This window comes from Manacus candei, unplaced genomic scaffold (assembly GCF_025592945.1).
Source record: "Manacus candei isolate 608988 ecotype Guabito, Panama unplaced genomic scaffold, ASM2559294v1 h1tg000086l, whole genome shotgun sequence".
NCBI lineage: Eukaryota > Metazoa > Chordata > Aves > Passeriformes > Pipridae > Manacus > Manacus candei.
Genome location: NW_026138134.1, coordinates 2,799,600 through 2,816,790, shown reverse-complemented (window position 1 = coordinate 2,816,790; position 17,191 = coordinate 2,799,600). Strand labels below are relative to the sequence as shown.

General features: G+C 51.6%; 3 protein-coding genes across 4 annotated transcripts; 2 read left to right on the top strand and 1 right to left on the bottom strand.

The window, feature by feature from the left end:
• The first annotated feature begins 536 nt into the window (after positions 1 to 536).
• On the top strand, positions 537 to 4,223 carry LOC127482321 (uncharacterized). 2 transcript variants are annotated; one of them, XM_051812525.1, is made up of 6 exons: positions 537 to 698; positions 1,375 to 1,446; positions 1,537 to 1,629; positions 3,225 to 3,344; positions 3,610 to 3,748; positions 3,937 to 4,223. In XM_051812525.1, the coding sequence occupies exons 1-6, from the start codon at positions 611 to 613 to the stop codon at positions 4,211 to 4,213; spliced, it is 789 nt and encodes a 262-aa protein (XP_051668485.1). In that variant the 5' UTR covers positions 537 to 610; the 3' UTR covers positions 4,214 to 4,223. The 2 variants fall into 2 exon arrangements, with proteins under 2 accessions (XP_051668485.1, XP_051668484.1); XM_051812524.1 differs by having other exon boundaries at positions 3,934 to 4,223.
• Positions 4,224 to 5,278: 1,055 nt separating this feature from the next.
• On the bottom strand, positions 5,279 to 12,070 carry LOC127482200 (ubiquitin carboxyl-terminal hydrolase 42-like). The gene is made up of 13 exons (XM_051812301.1): positions 11,950 to 12,070; positions 11,597 to 11,744; positions 10,072 to 10,272; positions 8,934 to 9,044; positions 8,762 to 8,861; positions 8,551 to 8,618; positions 8,326 to 8,396; positions 7,712 to 7,794; positions 7,365 to 7,476; positions 6,960 to 7,100; positions 6,657 to 6,757; positions 5,564 to 5,922; positions 5,279 to 5,310 (listed from the first exon to the last, which is right to left on the bottom strand). The coding sequence occupies exons 3-13, from the start codon at positions 10,256 to 10,258 to the stop codon at positions 5,279 to 5,281; spliced, it is 1,365 nt and encodes a 454-aa protein (XP_051668261.1). The 5' UTR covers positions 10,259 to 10,272; positions 11,597 to 11,744; positions 11,950 to 12,070.
• A 723-nt stretch (positions 12,071 to 12,793) lies between these two features.
• On the top strand, positions 12,794 to 16,217 carry LOC127482199 (BRD4-interacting chromatin-remodeling complex-associated protein-like). The gene is made up of 6 exons (XM_051812300.1): positions 12,794 to 13,010; positions 14,099 to 14,144; positions 14,330 to 14,372; positions 14,688 to 14,753; positions 14,846 to 15,298; positions 15,927 to 16,217. Exons 1-6 carry the CDS (start codon positions 12,956 to 12,958, stop codon positions 16,215 to 16,217), a joined length of 954 nt encoding a protein of 317 aa, XP_051668260.1. The 5' UTR covers positions 12,794 to 12,955.
• Positions 16,218 to 17,191: the final 974 nt, after the last annotated feature.

Sequence of the window (17,191 nt, the reverse complement as noted above, 5' to 3'; positions counted from 1 at the left end):
TTCACCAGTGGGGTAGTACAAAATTGGGCCAGGAAGGAGGGCATCAAATGGGGTTTTGATACATTTTATTATCCCCAAGCAAAGGGGGTGACAAAGCTGGAAATGGTTTGCTGAAATGCTCCCTTAGATCACATGAATCTGGATGGGAGACACGGCTCCTCTCTGCATTATCCCAAACAGATAATATGGACCAATGTAATGTGTCAATGTAATGATTTGGCTTGCAGGTCTCAGCCTTGAAGCAAGGGCACTTGGGTCCTCCTTTGCTTCCTTCCATGTCAAAATCTCCATATGGATACTGCATAAAAAATCCATCTGCAAGCACTTTTACTTGCTACTACTTTTGGCAGGCAGTATTTAGCAAGAAATGAGCTTTTCCATCCTTCTCCACTTCCTCTTCTGCCATGCTTGTGCAGAACAAGGGAATTCATCAGCGGGCAGACTGAGGAATTCACAGGCCATGGGAGCACTGTGGGGAGGCCTGGCAGTGGGCAGGTCCTGGTGGGATCATGGGGTGGCTCTGATGTGAGGTCACAGAGCCCTGCTTTGAGGAGCTGTTCTGTGCCAGCTGTGAGCAGCACTGACACAGTGTGTGTGAGCACGGGGGGTCATGCTCCTCACCCACTGCCTCCTCCTCTTTCTGTTGGCCCTGCAAGCCCAGGACGCCCAGACTGCTCCAGTCCAAGGGCAGGGAGCAGGTAGGCAGGCAGGGAGCAGGTAGGCAGGTAGGGAGCAGGTAGGCAGGCAGGGAGCAGGTTAGGCAGGCAGGGAGCAGGTTAGGCAGGCAGGGAGCAGGTAGGCAGGCAGGGAGCAGGTTAGGCAGGTAGGGAGCAGGTTAGGCAGGCAGGGAGCAGGTGGGCAGGCAGGGAGCAGGTTAGGCAGGCAGGGAGCAGGTAGGCAGGCAGGGAGCAGGTTAGGCAGGCAGGGAGCAGGTAGGTAGGCAGTGGCCAGCACCAGCCTGGGGCTGGCAGCAGTGAGCCAGGCAGACAGCAGTGTGGGCAGTGGGGCAGACACAGCACAGGGAGGTGAGGAGGGGCTGCAGCTGCTTCAGGGAGGGAGTTCCCAATGAGCAGAGAGGTGTGGAATGGCAGTGCCAGGCCAGAAACTTGGCACTGAGTTATCCCCCACTCAGTGATGGTTGTCCAGCCTCCTGGCTGGGTCCTAGGGCTGACCCACAGACAGGTCATGTCTGTGTGTGTGCCGTGGCTTTTTGCTTCCTCTGGGAGCTGTCAGCTCAAAGTCCCGAGGTCAGCCAAGTGCCCCTGCAGGTGTGAGAACACAGACCCACCTGTGCATGCCCTGTCATTACGTGACAGGTATGACAGTGCAGAGCAGAACATGTGATGGTAACTTCTCATGGGTGTTTGGTTATAGATGTGGCCAGAGGGAGGGCTCTTCCAGCTCCTCAGACAGTTCCCATGCTGATTCCCAGCTGGTATCCCAGGGGTGAGTAGTCAATCTCTTTAGACTTCACAGAATAATAATTCCTTTTCAATGTGTTCTTCATGTGAAATGTACCTTCATACTTCTTGTTAGTGTCCTTGTATAAAGTTAAAACAAGGAAGGATTTCCAGAGGACTCCTGAAGTTCCAAAAGAGGCCCTGAAAAACTTGGAGAAAGCCACATCAGGTCAGTATATCTCACTCTGTTAACAGTGGGACCTGAGAAGCTGAGCTTTTAGCTTCCTGTAGGGACACGCTGGAGCCTGGGCAGCAGGGAGGGGTCTGTCAGAGCCTCACTGAAGGGACACTCGATCCCACACCTTGTGTGAGCTGCTGAGCCACAGAGATGATCCAGCACAGTCTGCTCCCAGCTGTGCCTCCAGCTGAGTACCAGGGTCAGCGGCTGCTGCAGCTCAGGAAGGACATGGAGGGGCTGGAGCAGGTCCAGAGAAGAGCAACAAGGCTGGGGAAGGGACCGGAGCACAAGTGCTGTGAGGAGAGGCTGAGGGAGCTGGGGGGGCTCAGCCTGGAGAAGAGGAGGCTCAGGGGAGACCTCCTGACTCAGCAACTCCCTGACAGGAGGGGGGAGCCGGGGGGGGGTCGGGCTCTGCTCCCAGGAACCAGCAGTAGGACAAGAGGGCTGGGTCTGCAGCTGTGCTGGGGAGGTTTAGGTTGGATATCAGGAAGAAATTCTTTCCAGAGAGAGTGCTCAGCCATTGGAATGGGCTGCCCAGGGAGGGGGTGGATTCCCCGTCCCTGGAGGTGTTGAAGGTGAGACTGGATGTGGCATCAGTGCCATGGGCTGGGAACCACGGCGGGGTTGGATCAAGGGTTGGACTTGATGATCTCTGAGGTCTTTTCCAACCCGGCTGATTCTGTGATTCTATGACTGGCCAGAGCTGCTTTGTGCTGGGTATCCAGGTGTTGGGAACAGGTGTGTGCTGAATTCATGTTCAGCTCATGCACAGAGCAGCCTCAAGGCATGAAGGGCATCCCAAGAAATCTTGGCTGCCCTTTCCTAATGTTGGAAGTCGTGTAGATCCTGATTCTGCAGGCATTTCTGCCTCCATACAGACACCAATACATCACTTTTTCACCCATTTAGACACTTCTGACAAACAAAGAAATTAATGTTCATTGGTTCTTAATTACATAATTCACTTTCATTAGTTATTATTCTACCTTCTATTGGCTATTAATTTTTCACTTTCTATGCTAATTAAGTCCACATCTTTAGTCTGTTTAGTATCTTTTTCCTCCAGTAGGGAAGGAATCCAGCACTTCTATTGAATTCTTCATTAATTCTTTAATTTAGCTGCTGTTTTTTGCAAAATGTCCATGTAGTTCACTCCAGATGTCCAACTTCAACAACACATCTTTCTCTCTCAGACTTTGTTCCTTGAAGCATATCAAAGTTTAACAAAACTCACAGTTTTAGTACTTTCCCAAGCTGTGTTCTCACAGAAGGTGCTTATGAGAACATTTTTGCTATATGCTGGCTAAAAGTGATTTAAGGCCCAACGCAGCTTATGATTAACTAAAACACCTAATTAAAAGGTTTAATTAAAACCGTATATTAAACCTAAATATTATAAAAGTTATGTAATTTCCAACAGGCTCTCCATTTCTGGTTGCATTTCAGAAAGCTTAGTTGTGGTTTTCCTGTTCTGTGGGGGACAGCAAGCTCCCCACTGCCCCTTGCCAAAGTGCCCATGACGTGGCACCGTGTTCCTGATGAGGAATGATTACTTCTAATTAAACTGTCCCCTTGTCCTTTTCTAGAGATGGAGACAGAGCAGAAGGAAGCCTTGCAGATGAGAAGCAGCAACAGGGTGCCAGTCTCAGGCAGAGAGGCAGTACAAGAAGCCAGCACGCCTGCTCAGCCTCTGGGGCGTCCTGGAGGTGAGTGCTGGGGGGATGGCAGCTTGGGAGAACTGGAGCATTTCTGCTGCACCCCTGCAGTGTCTCCTTGTGGAGACTGTGGGTCCCCAACACACAGCAGCCTGGAGGGACAGACGGGCTCTTCTCCACGAGAACTTTGAGGGATCCTTCTTGTCCCCTCCAGAGCCAGAAGCACCCACCTCTGAGAACAAACCCCTCGGGCAGGTGAAGCACACTGTGAGATCACCCCTAGGGTGATGTTGTGGTGTTGCCTCTCATCCTACAGGGCCAGGTGCTGGGGAAAAGGCTGGTCATGGGGAACTGAGCAAGTTCTACATCCTCGGCACTGCAGCAGCCCTGAGTGTGCTGCTGCTTGGGATAGTGGTACTGGGCATAGTCCTGTCAGTGCTGAGCAGGAGAGACACGTGAGTTGGCTTTTTCCCAGAGTTATTCACTACTGCTCTTGGCAATGAACTATTTGCAGTTAGAGCGTGCTGGCTTGCCAAGGCAGCTGCTGGCAGAGCCCTGCTGAGATTTCCATGGTGTGATCCTTCCACTGTCCCCCTAGTTCATGTCACTGAGTGGTCTTTTCTGAAACCCATTTGTACAGAAGGACCCAGAGAACCAGAGAAGCACCGGGACAAGCCAACACCAAGAGCTCCAGCCCATCCCCGGTGGTCTTTGCAGCCCAGCTCGCCCAGATGTCCAGGCACATGGTCACGGGGCCCTCACCTCTGCCCACGTGCCCCAGCTGCTCTCTGGCTGACTGTGCCTCTTCATGTGACAACTGGATTTTGCTGGACTCCTCTCAGCCCACACCGTTTGGGTATCGCTGTTACCAGTGCCAGGGATACTGCACATTGAAAGAGGATTGTTTTGTGAATGGATAAAAGATATATTTTTGCCAAAAAGCAGTGAGTTCGTGCCTGTTTTGGCTGTTTCTGTCGGGGTGGAATGCACAGAGCTGTGAGAGGAGCTGCAGAGACCTGCATTCCAGTGCAGGACACCTTTCTCCCAGCACCAGCCTGGTTTCCCAGCTGGGGTTTCATCCACAAGAATGGGGACGTGCTGGTGAGACACGGGGTGCAATAAATGTAATGGTTTGGCTTGCAGCCCTCAGCCTTGAAGCACAGGCACTCAGGTCTTCCTTCTCAGAATTCCATATCAAAAGCTCTGTATGAATACTGCTTGAAAAAACCATCCACTAATGCCTTTACTTGCTACCACTTTTGTCAGGCAGTATTTAGCAAGAAATGAGCTTTTCCTGTTAGTTTTGCTGCAGCTTTATTACTTTGAAAGACTCTGCTTCTTCCCTCTGCTACTCCAGTACAGCCTCCCAGCCCAGCAAAATCATGTTTCAGTAGGAAACCTTCACCACACAAAGGTGGGCACTCTATGGGAATATGTTAATCTCAAAAAAGAAAGTCTTTTATCCTCTCTTCCTCTTTTTTTTACCAACACTTAGTGTTAGAAAGCAACTGAAAAAAACGGGGTTCTTACACTTTATGGTACAAGCAGCAGGACAGAGAAATAAAGACAGAAAAAATGGGGGCAGGAAGCAGGACAGAGGGACTGCAAAGAGGAAAAGCAGGACAGGGAGCAGAACAGAGTGGAGGAAGCATGACAGCATAAAGTCCTGGCCTCAGCACCCCCCTTCCCAGTTTGGTGTCATCTGCCCCAGCATCCAGACCATTAGTTATGGAAAACATTAAACAGGATGGGGCCCAGTGCTGATTCCTGGGAGACAGTGCTTGTTCCTGGCTCTGCACTGGACTTGGTGCCACTGAGCAGCACCCCTGGGGCCCGGCCATCCAGCCTGCTCCAATCCTGCTCACTGCTGGCTCGTCCTGCCCATGTCCCTTTGAGTGACTTGAGCTCCATTTTTACAAAGAAGAGATTGCCAGGTGGGTTCCTGCAAGCTCACAGCTTTCAAAATCCCATCACACAATCATCCCTCACTGCCTCTTTCCACCAACTGCCCCAGAACCTAGAGAGAAGGAAACATGCTGTAAATTATTCGTGCAAGGCTAACAAGGGGTTTTAATTCTGGCTGTGACTTCTCTGCCTGTTGGTTACAAATGGTTCCTGTTGGCTCCTCCTCCTCCTTTCTGCCTGAGGGTATTCCCTGACCTCCAGAGATCGTCTGGGGAGACCATAGCTCCGGATCTGTAAGGATCTGCCCTGCTCTCTCTGTCTTGGCAGGAATTGTTCCTGAGCAGGAACAGTTCCTGAGCAGGTACACCTGTGTGCAGGAGCCCACTGGCAGCTCCTGTTGGAGGGTCCTGGAGCTGTGTCATCCCTGGAAGCATTAACATAATCTGGAAGATGAGTTCTCTTCCTCTTCCCCGTTGAGCTGTCATAGTTGGCGCTGTTCATGAACCAGCTGTAGTGAACATTGCCCCACCGTGGGGATCTGCTCCTGTTCCTCTCCCTGGCATCATTCCTCTGTCTGTGTGTCACCTTAATCCTCCCAGGCAGATCCTGTGGTCCTGCAGAATCCACCTGCTTGCTGCTGCCCCCACTCTGACTGAGGAAGGAATGGTCATAGGGTGGTGCTGATGAAGAAGCTGCCATTTCTTCTGTGTTCAAATCAGGGCACCTGAAGATAAAAAGAGTGATCTCTGTTTAGGGCATTTCTTGCAGACTCATCTGGGATTCAGTAATTTCCTTGGAGCCGTTTCTACGGCTTCACCAAGGTCACCCATGGGAAATTCAGCTGGGATCTCCCCCCCAGGTCTGCCCCCAGAGCAAATCCTCGTCTTTATACCCCCTAAGGCCTCCATTTCACAGAATCCCAGAATCCCAGAATGGTTTGGGTTGGGAGGGACCCTAAAGCTCATCTCATTCTACCCCCCTTCCACTAGCCCAGGTTGCTCCAAGCCCCGTCCAACCTGGCCTTGGACACTCGCAGGGATGGGGCAGCCACAGCTTCTCTGGGCAACCTGTGCCAGGGCCTCCCCACCCTCACAGGGAAGAATTTCTTCCTTATATCTAATCTAAATCTTCCCTCTTTCACTTTGAAATCGTTACCCCTTGTCCTGTCACTACACTCTCTGATAAAATGTCCCTCCCCATCTTTCCTGGAGGCCCCTTAAGTCCTCTTCTCTGCATTAGCCAGCTTCAGAAAGCAGGCAGGGCAGCTTACACAGGGCAGCAGCCTAATGCCCAGCAAAGGAAGAGAAAGACTGGCATGGGGTACTTCAGAACTAACAGCACTGAAGGACACAGGGAGGAGTTGTCTCCTGTGGCAGAAACACTCAGGAGGAGGAGAAGACCAACGGGAAAGCCAGGAAGAGGAAACATATTCTGAACTCGTGTGCCCCTGGTTCTTACCTGATGTAGAAGAGCAGGTAGGCTTGCTGGCCCAGAACTGTGTGGATGTCACAGTCATCCATAGTCTCATCGTCCATCTTGTACCACAGCCCGTCGCTGGCCTGCAAAGGAAGGCACCCGTGTCTGGAGGGGAACCGCAGCATTTCTCCACAGAAAACTGCGGAACAGTTGGTGCACCAACACAAACCCAGGCCAGCCCCGAAGGAGAAACTCCCCCAAAGCCTTGGCTGCCAGTAGCACTGCTGGGAACATTTGTCTTCCCAGCACACATTTTTCCCTGTGGGGAGGGAAGTTGCTCCTTGCCTTTGTGTAGCAGAAGAAGTGCCCGGCGAGGCAGGTTTCACCGCTGTGCACCACGACGGAGTACAAGGAGTAAAGGAGGGGCTCTTCAGCTTCCTCAGACATGTATGGCTGAAGATCCAAGCACTCAGGGTACTCCACAAGCTACAGACAAACCAAGAGAGCTCAGCAATGACGCTGAGCTAGCTGAAATAGCCTCCAGCATGGAATGGTTTGGGTGGCAGGAAACTGTTCTCCTGCCAAAGCAGCTCTGCCAGAGCAGAGTCCAGGCTGGTCTTCCCACAGGAAGTCTCCTCTCCCCAGAAGGGAACACGGAAAGCCCAACAGGAGCAGCTTGTGACAAAGGGTACTGCTTTGGGGATTCTCCTGCTCCAGGAAGTGGAAGTTGCCCTCTGGTTGCCTACACACCTCGCTGATTTTCCTGCTGCTCCGAACATCAACCCTTCCCAGGCACAGCGTGAGGACCCGGGGCGCGTGATGGATTGTGATCTTCTTGGAGGCGATCATCTTCTTCCTGTACCTTGAACCCAAGCACAGAGCCAAGCGCCAAAATGCACCTGATCTTGCCCCAGGAGGGCCAGACAACCTTTCCTGTCTCACACTTCCTTAAGGCTATTCCAGGCTATAAGGCCACATTAAAAAAGGCTGTGTCTCATTATTGTGCATTAAACCTCTATGAGAAGCTGTTTCTGCTTGATGACATGCAGCCCCTCCTGCAGGATCTGCTGTTAAAATATCGTTAGAGATCATCTTACTTGCTGCATCTCATGCACTGTTTCCCATTCAGCAGCTTGGGTTTCACAAAGTTCTCCAGGATCGCGGTGAGGGATGAGGCTGCCTGGGTGAGTGAGAAAGGAGCTGCTGAGCTGCAGGAAATGCCCTCACCCAAGACCCAGGCTGTTGATGCTGAGCAGACCCACTGTCTGCAAGCACTGTCCAGGAGGAGGTAGAAAGGGAAGTGTGATGCTGAACATTTCCTTTGTGTCCCAGGGGTTCCTGGGGCCATCAAGAGCTCCCTCTCTGTGCCACTGCTCAGTTCAGCTACTGATGGTGTGCAAGGGCACCAGCAGTGAAAACTGATCCAACCCCTGAGCCTGGCAGCCAGACAGGTGCTGAGGGAGGGCAAAGGAGGGAGGAGGAGAGTATGTGAAGGGTGCAGAGGGCATAACGCTGCTGGTTCAGCTTAGAGCCAGCACCATGGGTGAGCAGTGCCACAGCCTCTGCAGGAGGACACTGTTCATTCCCCTTCCCACCCACCACCAAGCTCCCCTGTGCCTGCAATAGAGGTTTTTAAGACAAATGCTTTGGTTCTGGAAAGCTACAACAGGGGCCTCCAGACCCCTTGAAGCACAATTGCAAACCCTCTTACTTTGATTTTCAAAAGGACTTCCAGGAAGGCCTTGTAGGAATCAGAAACTGCTTGGCATCTCAAGCACGTGACTGGAAGGAAAATCAAAATGCTGGGTGAAGTTAATTGGCGGTGATGGTTTCTGCCCGTGGGACTTCCTGCACCAGTCACAGGACCAGCTGCTTGTCACAGGCAGACAGAAGGACACAGAAAGGGCCAAGGAGAGCAATAGTTGTGGAAACATACCTCTGGATCTCAGAAAGCCCCCAAATATTTGGTAGATGAGGGTAGTTGTCTGAGAAGAGACGTCCAAGCTGGAAATAAATGGCAAGGTAGAGAGTTACCTCCTCCAGGAGTTTAGATTTGAAACCCCTGGGTTTAAGTTTTCCTTGATAGGAGCACTTCAAGGAGTTCAACAGGTTCAGGAACACAGAAAAGGGAATTTGCTTGTGCTTACACTGTGCTTCCAGGCAGACAAGCGTCCTGCATGGCATGGAGAGCACAGCAGAAGAACTCGTAGGCATCTCCTGCTACGTCAGGCTTAAATTCTCCTATGACTAAGAAAGAAGTTAGTAGTTCCACCCTGCAAGAAGGGGACAAGGCCTGTCAAAGCACCTGAAGTTGCTTACATCTGAGGCTCTTGAGGACAGCCCTAGGCAGGACGGCGTTGGCCAAGGAATACATGATCTTCCGAACGTGGTCTTCCATGATGCACATCATGCAGAAGTCTTCCTGATCACCTGGGGAGGGAGGGAAGTTTCTTGGGTTAGCAAAACAATCCCAAGTGGTGGAAAACCTTATGGAGGTCTTGAAGTTCTAAGGACTCTCTACTCCTCTTCTCTCAGGGTGCCAATGTCCTGAGAAGCCCAGGACGTTTAAGTGCACAGAAAATGCTCTTCAGAGGGAGGCTGAAGTGCAATAAGCGAAGAGGGTTTAACAAGGTGGGACAGAGACCCAGAGCTCAAAAGAGGTGCCTTTCTGAACATGAAAGCACCTTGATAGGACAATGAGCCAGCAGTGTGCCCAGGTGACCAAGAAAGCCAATGGATCCTGGCCTGGATCAGGAGGAGTGTGGCAGCAGGAGCAGGGCAGTGATTCTTGCCCTGGACTCAGCACTGGTGAGGCCACCCCTGGAGTGCTGTGTCCAGCTCTGGCCCCTCAGCTCAGGAAGGACATGGAGGGGCTGGAGCAGGTCCAGAGAAGAGCAACGAGGCTGGGGAAGGGTCTGGAGCACAAGTGCTGTGAGGAGAGGCTGAGGGAGCTGGGGGGGCTCAGCCTGGAGAAGAGGAGGCTCAGGGGAGACCTCCTGACTCTGCAACTCCCTGACAGGAGGGGGGAGCCAGGGGGGGGTCGGGCTCTTCTCCCAGGAACCAGCAGTAGGACACGAGGGCCTTGAGCTGTGCCAGGGGAGGTTTAGGTTGGACATTAGGAAGAAATTTTTTCCAGAGAGAATGCTCAGCCATTGGAATGGGCTGCCCAGGGAGGGGGTGGAGTCCCCGTCCCTGGAGGTGTTTAAGGTGAGACTGGATGTGGCATCAGTGCCATGGGCTGGGAACCACGGTGGGGTTGGATCAAGGGTTGGACTGGATGATCTCAGAGGTCTTTTCCAACCCAGTTGATTCTATAATTCTGTGACAAGCAGCTTTTAGTTTGAGCCCTCAAGGAACACAAGCTGACAAAGAAGAGCCGCTGCTCTTTCTCATAAATCCAATTCCACGTTCTGGGAATTCTTGGGATTTACAGGGAGACACTCCTGAAGGTACTCACAGGACTGGCTGTGCTGACGAGAGAGCAGGTAATTAGCCAGAGGGGGGGTGTAGGTCAGGCACTGCAGGATGACGTTGACGTAGCAGGTGCTGCCCCGGTTGCGGAGCCCCGGCCCAGGTCTCCGCGTGTGCAGCCAGTCCATGCAGATGTCCTCTGGGGGAAAGAGGATCCTTTCTGGTGGAGTCATTTCCTTGGCAATGACTGCAGGGGAACGACATTTGAAAAGAGGTGAGACAAGAGGTAAGAGGTGCACTCTGCCCTGGGTGATGGCCAGGCCATGGGGAATGGGGCTACATTCGGAAGGCATCTGGTCATTGGTGGTGTCCCCCAGGGATCAGTGTTGGGCCCAGTCCTGTTTAATATCTTTACTGATGATCTGGATGAGGGTATCAAGTATACCCTCAGTAAGTTCATGGACAACACCAGGTTGGGTGTGAGTGTTGATCTGCTGGAGGGTAGGAAGGCTCTGCTGAGGGATCTGGACAGCCTGGGATGAGACCAACAGCATGAGGTTCAACAAGACAAAGTGCCAGGTCCTACACTTCAACCAAAACAACCCCATGCAGTGCTCCAGGCTGGGGGCAGAGTGGTTGGAAATGGGCCCAGTGGAGAAGGACTTGAGGATGCTGGTTGACAGCAGCTAAACCTGAGCCAGTGTGTGCCCAGGTGGCCAAGAAGGCCAATGGCACCTTGACCTGTATGAGGAACAGTGTGGCCAGCATGGCCAGGGAAGTGATTGCCCCTCTGTACTTGGCACCTCGAGTGCTGTGTCCAGTTCTGGGCCCCTCAATCAGGAAAGACATTGAGGGACTGGAGAGTCTCCAGAGAAGGGCAACAAAGCTGGGGAAGGGTCTAGAGGGTAAGTCCTATGAGGAGCAGCTGAGGGAGTTGGGGTTGTTTACCCTGGAGAAAAGGAAGCTCAGGGGTGACCTTGTCACTCTCTACAACCACCTGAAAGGAGGTTGTAGCCAGGTGGGGGTTGGCCTTTTTTCCCAGGCAATCACCAATAGGACAAGAGGACATAGCTTTAAGATGTCCCGGGGAGGTTCAGGTTGGACATCAGAAGGAATTTCTTCACAGAAGGAGTGGTTATATATTGGAATGGGCTGCCCAGGGAGGTGGTGGAGCCACCATCCTTGGAGGTGTTTGAGAGAAGCCTGGATGTGGCATCAGTACCATGGTCTGGGTGACCAGGTGGTGTCAGTCAAAGGCTGGACTCGATGACCTCAGAGGTCTTTTCTAACCTAATTAATTCAGTGATTCTGTGTGTGAATATTGTTGCTCAAAAACATATTCAAATGCTGAGTTCTCTACAGGACACCAAGGCCAACAGCTCTAACCACCAACCCAAAAACATCTGGGGAAGCCTAATACCCTGTTGACATCAGCTGGTAGGGAAACAGTTCTGGAAAACAGTTCTGGAAAGTCTGTTCCCCTGCTTAGTGTGCTAAAAGTCCAGCAAACTGATTTCTTGGCCACAAACTACCTTCCTGTCCCTCTAGAGCCTTGGATTGTCAGATTTTACCTTTTCCTGACTGTAATATGATGAAAACAAGCGACGCCTGGATCAGTCTGGCTGCTCTCAGGAAGCGCCTCAGAATTCACTCCAGGTTCTCAGTGGGGATGGAGCCACAGCCATGTCCATTGTCCGAGGGCATCCACAAAGTCCAAGCCTGCTGGGGAAACCATCACTCAAAGAAGTTGTTCCCTCTTGAGGCCATCGCCCCCTCAGGTACAGAGGGAAAAGCTTGGGATGACAGAGGATGTCAGGACCTCTTCCAGAAAGATCAGATCAGTTCCAATCATCTCTTGGGAAAGGAAGTAATTGTAGCTCAGCAAAATTATTTAAAAAAAACCCAAATGTGACCCACAAAGCACCTCCAGCTGTCAAAAACTGGTGTTTCTAGCTGCTGCCAAGGACGAAAAATGCTTGGAAACAGGCAAGCATGCAAGTAGCAATGGAAGGAGCCAAGTTATCCCAGTGGCCAGCTCAGGTCCAACTAGCTTTTGCTGGCCCACTCCTCAGGATGCCAAGGAGGCAGGTGAGGTCACAATCACCAGTCACAGGTCCTGCATGTTTTCCCCTCAGGGCCACGCATGTTGTTGGCCCTGCGGCCACCACAGCCCAGCTCTCTGGCAGCTGGAAGTCATGGACACCAGGACACTTTGAAACCCACCTCCCAGGAGAACGTGTTGGGGTCCAAAGCATCATTTTAGGGTGTAAACTCCTCAAAGCCCCAAGTTCTTCGTGTCCAAAGCCTCATTTTGAAGATGCAGAGAACTAATATCCAGGGTATAAAGTCCCGCTTTTAAGAGCCAAAAGAAGACTCATTTGTAAGGACCAAGTGTGGTTTTAGGGGTAAAAATGAATCAAAAGCTGGTGAATCCTGGGTCCTGGAGGAGGAGGAAGGACACTGGACTCCCTGCAGGGAAGCTGCTGGACGAGGGATGCTCCCTGGTGGACCAGGGGGTTGCTGTTTTGACTCAAACCAACCCAAACCCATTCTTTGTGTTAGAAAGGGGTGAGAAGGGGCCGTTTGGGGCAGCATTTCATCACCCTATGGGGTATTATTGGTGTCTTTTGGTTTTGTTCTGCCTCAACAACAGGGAACGTACATCATGTCTCTTGTACTTCAGCTTTTGATGGACTTTGAACACATTTTATCAGCGACACTGTCGTGACATCACAGCCAGGGCTCACAGAACCCTTCCCGCTCCTCTCCCACGGCAACGGAAGGCAGCCCCCAAACACCAACAAAGAACGTTGGCCTCGGTCACAAGACTGGTTGCCAACAATTCCAGGTGGCCCTCAGTCACGCCCAGTCCCCAGTGACGTGGCCCTTGGGAACAACCCGGTGCCAGCAAGGGAATTCTGCCCTCAGACATGGCCAGGTGCCGCCCGTGGAGCATCTTATTCTCCCTGATCCCTCCAGGTCCAAGTGAGCACTTTTATTTAAGGGATATCAAATATCCATATTTACGGGGAAAATTCCAACCCCTTTAGGGGCTTATTGTAAAGATAATTTTCGGACTCTGGCCATCACTCCTGCTCCTTAATCAGTGGGAACTGCGCTGCTTTGGAACCGCCAAAAATAATGGGGAATATTTTGAGTCTGATTTTAAGGGCATTTTGGCCTCGTGCTGCCTGATGGTGATTCCTGCACCCCCACAGAGCACCCCTCAGGGTCTTCTTGTGGGGGCTGCTGTCCCTCATTGCTGTAATCACCGGCTTTAATTCGCTCCTCAAGCACTATTGCAGACATCCAGGGAGCTGAAAAACATCTTACTCCACATACACCCCCTCAGCTGAAGAAAGCCAAGGAGGAAAATCTTCCTATATATCATTTTTGGGTGTGAGAGTTGAAAATATTTTTATCTTTAGAGTTTATCGAGGTAGCGGACTGGAGGTAATTTTTTCCCTTGATTTTTATTAGTGGTTTTGTACTGCCACACCTCCAGATCCTGCCCAGATCTGAGGAAATGAGGGGAAACATCCAAAACCAACCCCAAAATCACAGAGTTTCCCAGATGTGCTCATCCACAGGGGTTTGGGAGGAGGCAGCCTGTGGCTGATCGTGGGTTATTGTCAGAAAATCCTCAATTCCTTCCAAATCCACTTTGCTCAGTGGAATTTTAGGGATAAAAGTGCATAAATAAGTTGTGTTAAAGATGAGTTCCTGCCAAGCCATGACAGGATCTGGCTCCAGGTGCTCCTGGCATTGAGGAACTGGGATTGTCCCAGCGAGGGTCAGCAGGCCCCTGTGGTGAGGTGAAAATGAGCCAAAAGCCTGCTGGTTTGGGTTTCAGGGTGAAACCTGAGCTCTGGCTGGGAGAACTGGGAGTGAAATCCATCAGGTGGGTGGATCAGGAACCCCCCTGGAACTTTGCAAGGTTCCTGTTAGGGGTTTGACACCCCTTGGAGTAGTAGAGCCTCCTCTTCAGGTGTCCTCTGCTCTGGTCACCACCATCATCATCATCATCATCCCCCTGCTCTCCCAACACAACCTTCTCTCTCTGTTCTTTGCAGTTGATACAGATGATGAAGACAGCTGGGGCCTATCAGATGTGTTTTGGTAAGTCCCATGGTTTTGGGATGAGAAAGGGGATTCCATCCCCCTTGGATCCCCAGCAGGGATTCTCCTCTCGGTCATTATTGAGCCACAAATGGGTGTCCATCATTAGTTATAACATTTACTAGCAATAATTTGTTAGTTAGGTGCTGGTGCTGTCTCCTAAACCTTTTCCTGTATTTTTGCAGTGATCCTCAGGTCGTGAACCGCTTTTTGCCTGGATCCAGAAAGGTGACAACTCAACTACCTCTCCAAAACACAAACATCCTGTTTTTTTCGTAAAAAATGAGGGTTTTTTACATCAAACTTCTCCCAAGGTCAGGATCTTTTTGGTTTTGAGCTTCTGCCACCACTTAAGCTGTGCAGCCATCTGGGATTTTGTGGTGTTTTGAGACAAAACTGGGAACAGGGAGAGCCACTGCCCCACTGCTGGGAAGAGCTCGGTGCTTTCTGGGGCTGCTCCTCACCACTGCACCCTCTTTTTTTCCCCCATTCTTTTTTTCTTTCTGTGTCTAAACAAAGTAAATCCAATGTTTGTAATTCCAGACTGACAGTGGTGCCATCCTGGACAGCACAAAGGATGCAGCCAGTTCCTTTTTTGAAGGTGCTGGGGTAGGTCTTTTTTTAATTTCTCCTTGGGGAGCCTTTCCTTTCTCTCCCGTTGTTTTTCAACGTCCTCAGCGTGTTTTTCATCTATTTCCCAGCTCTGGGAATCCTCCGGCAGCCTCCTGAGCGCAGAGCTGAGCCAGCCCACGGCCGGCACGGGCCTGGCAGTGCCACAGGATGCCAGCCTGGCATGGCAGTGGGGCAGCGGGGCCGCCGTGGTGGGGCCACCCTGCGACCTGCTCCAGCAGTGCCTGTGGGCAGCGGGCATCACCGAGCAGCTGCTGGAGGCCGAGGCCAAGCAGGACCTGGGCAGGTTCCAGCCCCAGGTGGCTCTGAGCAGCACCCTGCAGCTCTGCCCCGCTGATGGCCGGGGGCTGCAGCCCCCCGCCAGCCACCCCCGCCAGAAGGGAAACATCCAGCCCTTCCCGCAGCACCCCGGGCCCTTCTCCAGCCTCCAGGGCCCCGGGGGGACACTGGGCATGGGGCCCAGCCAGGCGTGGGGACAGCAGGTGATGGCCCAGCCAGCCCAGCAGGTCGTGTTCCTCCAGCAGGCAAGTGCAGCCCCGGGGATCAGGGACCAGCACCTACCTCCACATTCACTGCACCTCCCAGACAGGCTTCTGTAGTTCTGGGGTTTGAAGCTCTCCACTTTTAGCTTTATTCTTTAGTTGTTTTAGTCCTATTTACATTTTTTTAACTTACATTTATTTTAATTTCTCTATGTCACTTAATTCTATTTCTTTTCATTCTATTTCTTTTCATTCTATTTCTTTTCATTCTATTTCTTTTCATTCTATTTCTTTTCATTCTATTGTTTTAGTTCTGTTTCTTTTCCTTTAGTTCTTTCACCTGGGAAGGGGGAAGAGGAACAGGGACAAAGAGCCCAGTCCTTGAACTTTGATTTAGTTCAATCTTCAAGCTCCCCTTGGTTTGCATTTTGGGGTACATGGGCCCATTTCTGGGGTTCAGACCCTAAGAGGGGCAGCTCTAGCTTTTTGAATCCTGGAGTCCTTAAGGTTGGAAAAACCTGGAAGATCCTCAAATCCCACCCTCTTTGTGCTTCCTCGTGCCCACTGGTGGCCGGACAGGAGGGTCCCTCCCTCATCCCTGCTGAACTCATGCAGTTTGGGGGGTTAAAAACGTGTTTTCACCCTTTGGGTTGTTTTTCACCCCATCCAGGTGCCGCAGGGGATCGTCTCACAGGGGAAGCAGCCGTTCCCTGGCCCACCCTCCTGTGTCCTGGGGAGCCCCCAGGGCCAGCCAGTGTCGGTGCTGCTGCCACTGGTGCCACTGGCCCAGGTGCCCACCGCCCTCCCACACTCTGCTGCCAGGTCATCCCACCACCACCAGCACCCTGGAGCAGCAGCCCCCTGGCACAGCAGCGCCCTGGCACCCAAGGCTGGGCACAGCAAAAGCTGCCAGAGCCAGGAGCTGAAACAGGAGACTGAGCTCTTTTATCTCTTATTTTAAATAAAACTCTTTTTTTTTTTTTCCGTGATAGAACATGCCATGAGAATCTGAAATGGGATTATTTAGTATTTGGGCTTGAGCTTAAGCGCATCCCCCGTCTGTTTGATGTTTGCAAGATATCATTGCCCTGAGGAGAGGGAAACCTCCAGCGTTTCCATCCCCATTTCTACTGGGAAAGGGGCTGTGACCCCAGGGAAGTCAGGGCTCCTCGTGCCTTCCAGCAGCCCCTTCAGGTGAGGAGGCAGCTTTCCTGGGTTTGCTCTTTGTTACCAAGTTTTTTGACATTGTTAGCAAACTTTGCCACTTTGTTTCCAAGATTTTGCACTTTATTTTCCCTCTAAAGTTTTGCCCATTATTGCATAGTTTTCACCCTCCGTTTCCCATTTTTGCCCTTCATTTCCCAGTGTTCTCCCTCCAATACCCATTTCCCCCTTTATTTCCAAGTTTTACGCTTTTTTTCCCATCTTTTCCCCTTTATTTTCTAGAGTTCCAATTTCTTTCTCTGTTTCCTCTTTTTATTTCCAAGTTCTCCAGTTTATTTCCAAGGCCTTCCACTTTTTGTTTCCCTTTATTTCAGCTTTTTCTCTTCCAAGTTTTTCCCCTTTATTTCCAAGTTTCTCCACTTTGCCTCCATGTTTTCTGTCCTTGATCCCTCGATGGAGCTTTCAGAGGGCCACGGGTCTGAATCCATCCTCGACAGAAGCTGCAGCTGGGATATTCCTGCAGTTGTCAGGTTCTTCTTCATCATCTGAAAATAACCCCAGTGCCAGCAGTCAGCATCACGTCAGTGGGCACAAACCCTTCCACAACAGCTCCTGCCTGAGGAGCACCTCAAAAGCCTTCCACTCACCTGCTCTGCATCGATTCCAGTGTCGGTCACTGCAGCAAGCCTGAAGATATTCAGAGAGAGAAAACTACCGCTGCACTTGTGAGAAATCACCAGCCCCCACCACCTCCTCCTCGCTACCGCGCAG

Bases quoted from the DNA above. Each gene is read 5' to 3' on its own strand.
- LOC127482321 (XM_051812524.1), top strand. From the start codon at position 611: ATGCTCCTCACCCACTGCCTCCTCCTCTTTCTGTTGGCCCTGCAAGCC. The intron at 1,447-1,536 runs GTGAGTAGTCAA...ACTTCTTGTTAG, and splicing joins TCCCAGCTGGTATCCCAGGG to TGTCCTTGTATAAAGTTAAA. The intron at 3,749-3,933 runs GTGAGTTGGCTT...CCATTTGTACAG, and splicing joins GTGCTGAGCAGGAGAGACAC to AAGGACCCAGAGAACCAGAG.
- LOC127482199 (XM_051812300.1), top strand. From the start codon at position 12,956: ATGGCCAGGTGCCGCCCGTGGAGCATCTTATTCTCCCTGATCCCTCCA. The intron at 14,145-14,329 runs GTAAGTCCCATG...GTATTTTTGCAG, and splicing joins GGCCTATCAGATGTGTTTTG to TGATCCTCAGGTCGTGAACC. The intron at 15,299-15,926 runs GCAAGTGCAGCC...CACCCCATCCAG, and splicing joins AGGTCGTGTTCCTCCAGCAG to GTGCCGCAGGGGATCGTCTC.
- LOC127482200 (XM_051812301.1), bottom strand. From the start codon at position 10,258: ATGACTCCACCAGAAAGGATCCTCTTTCCCCCAGAGGACATCTGCATG. The intron at 7,477-7,711 runs GTAAGATGATCT...CTTGGGTTCAAG, and splicing joins CAGTGCATGAGATGCAGCAA to GTACAGGAAGAAGATGATCG. The intron at 6,758-6,959 runs GCAAGGAGCAAC...CTTCCTTTGCAG, and splicing joins ACTTCTTCTGCTACACAAAG to GCCAGCGACGGGCTGTGGTA.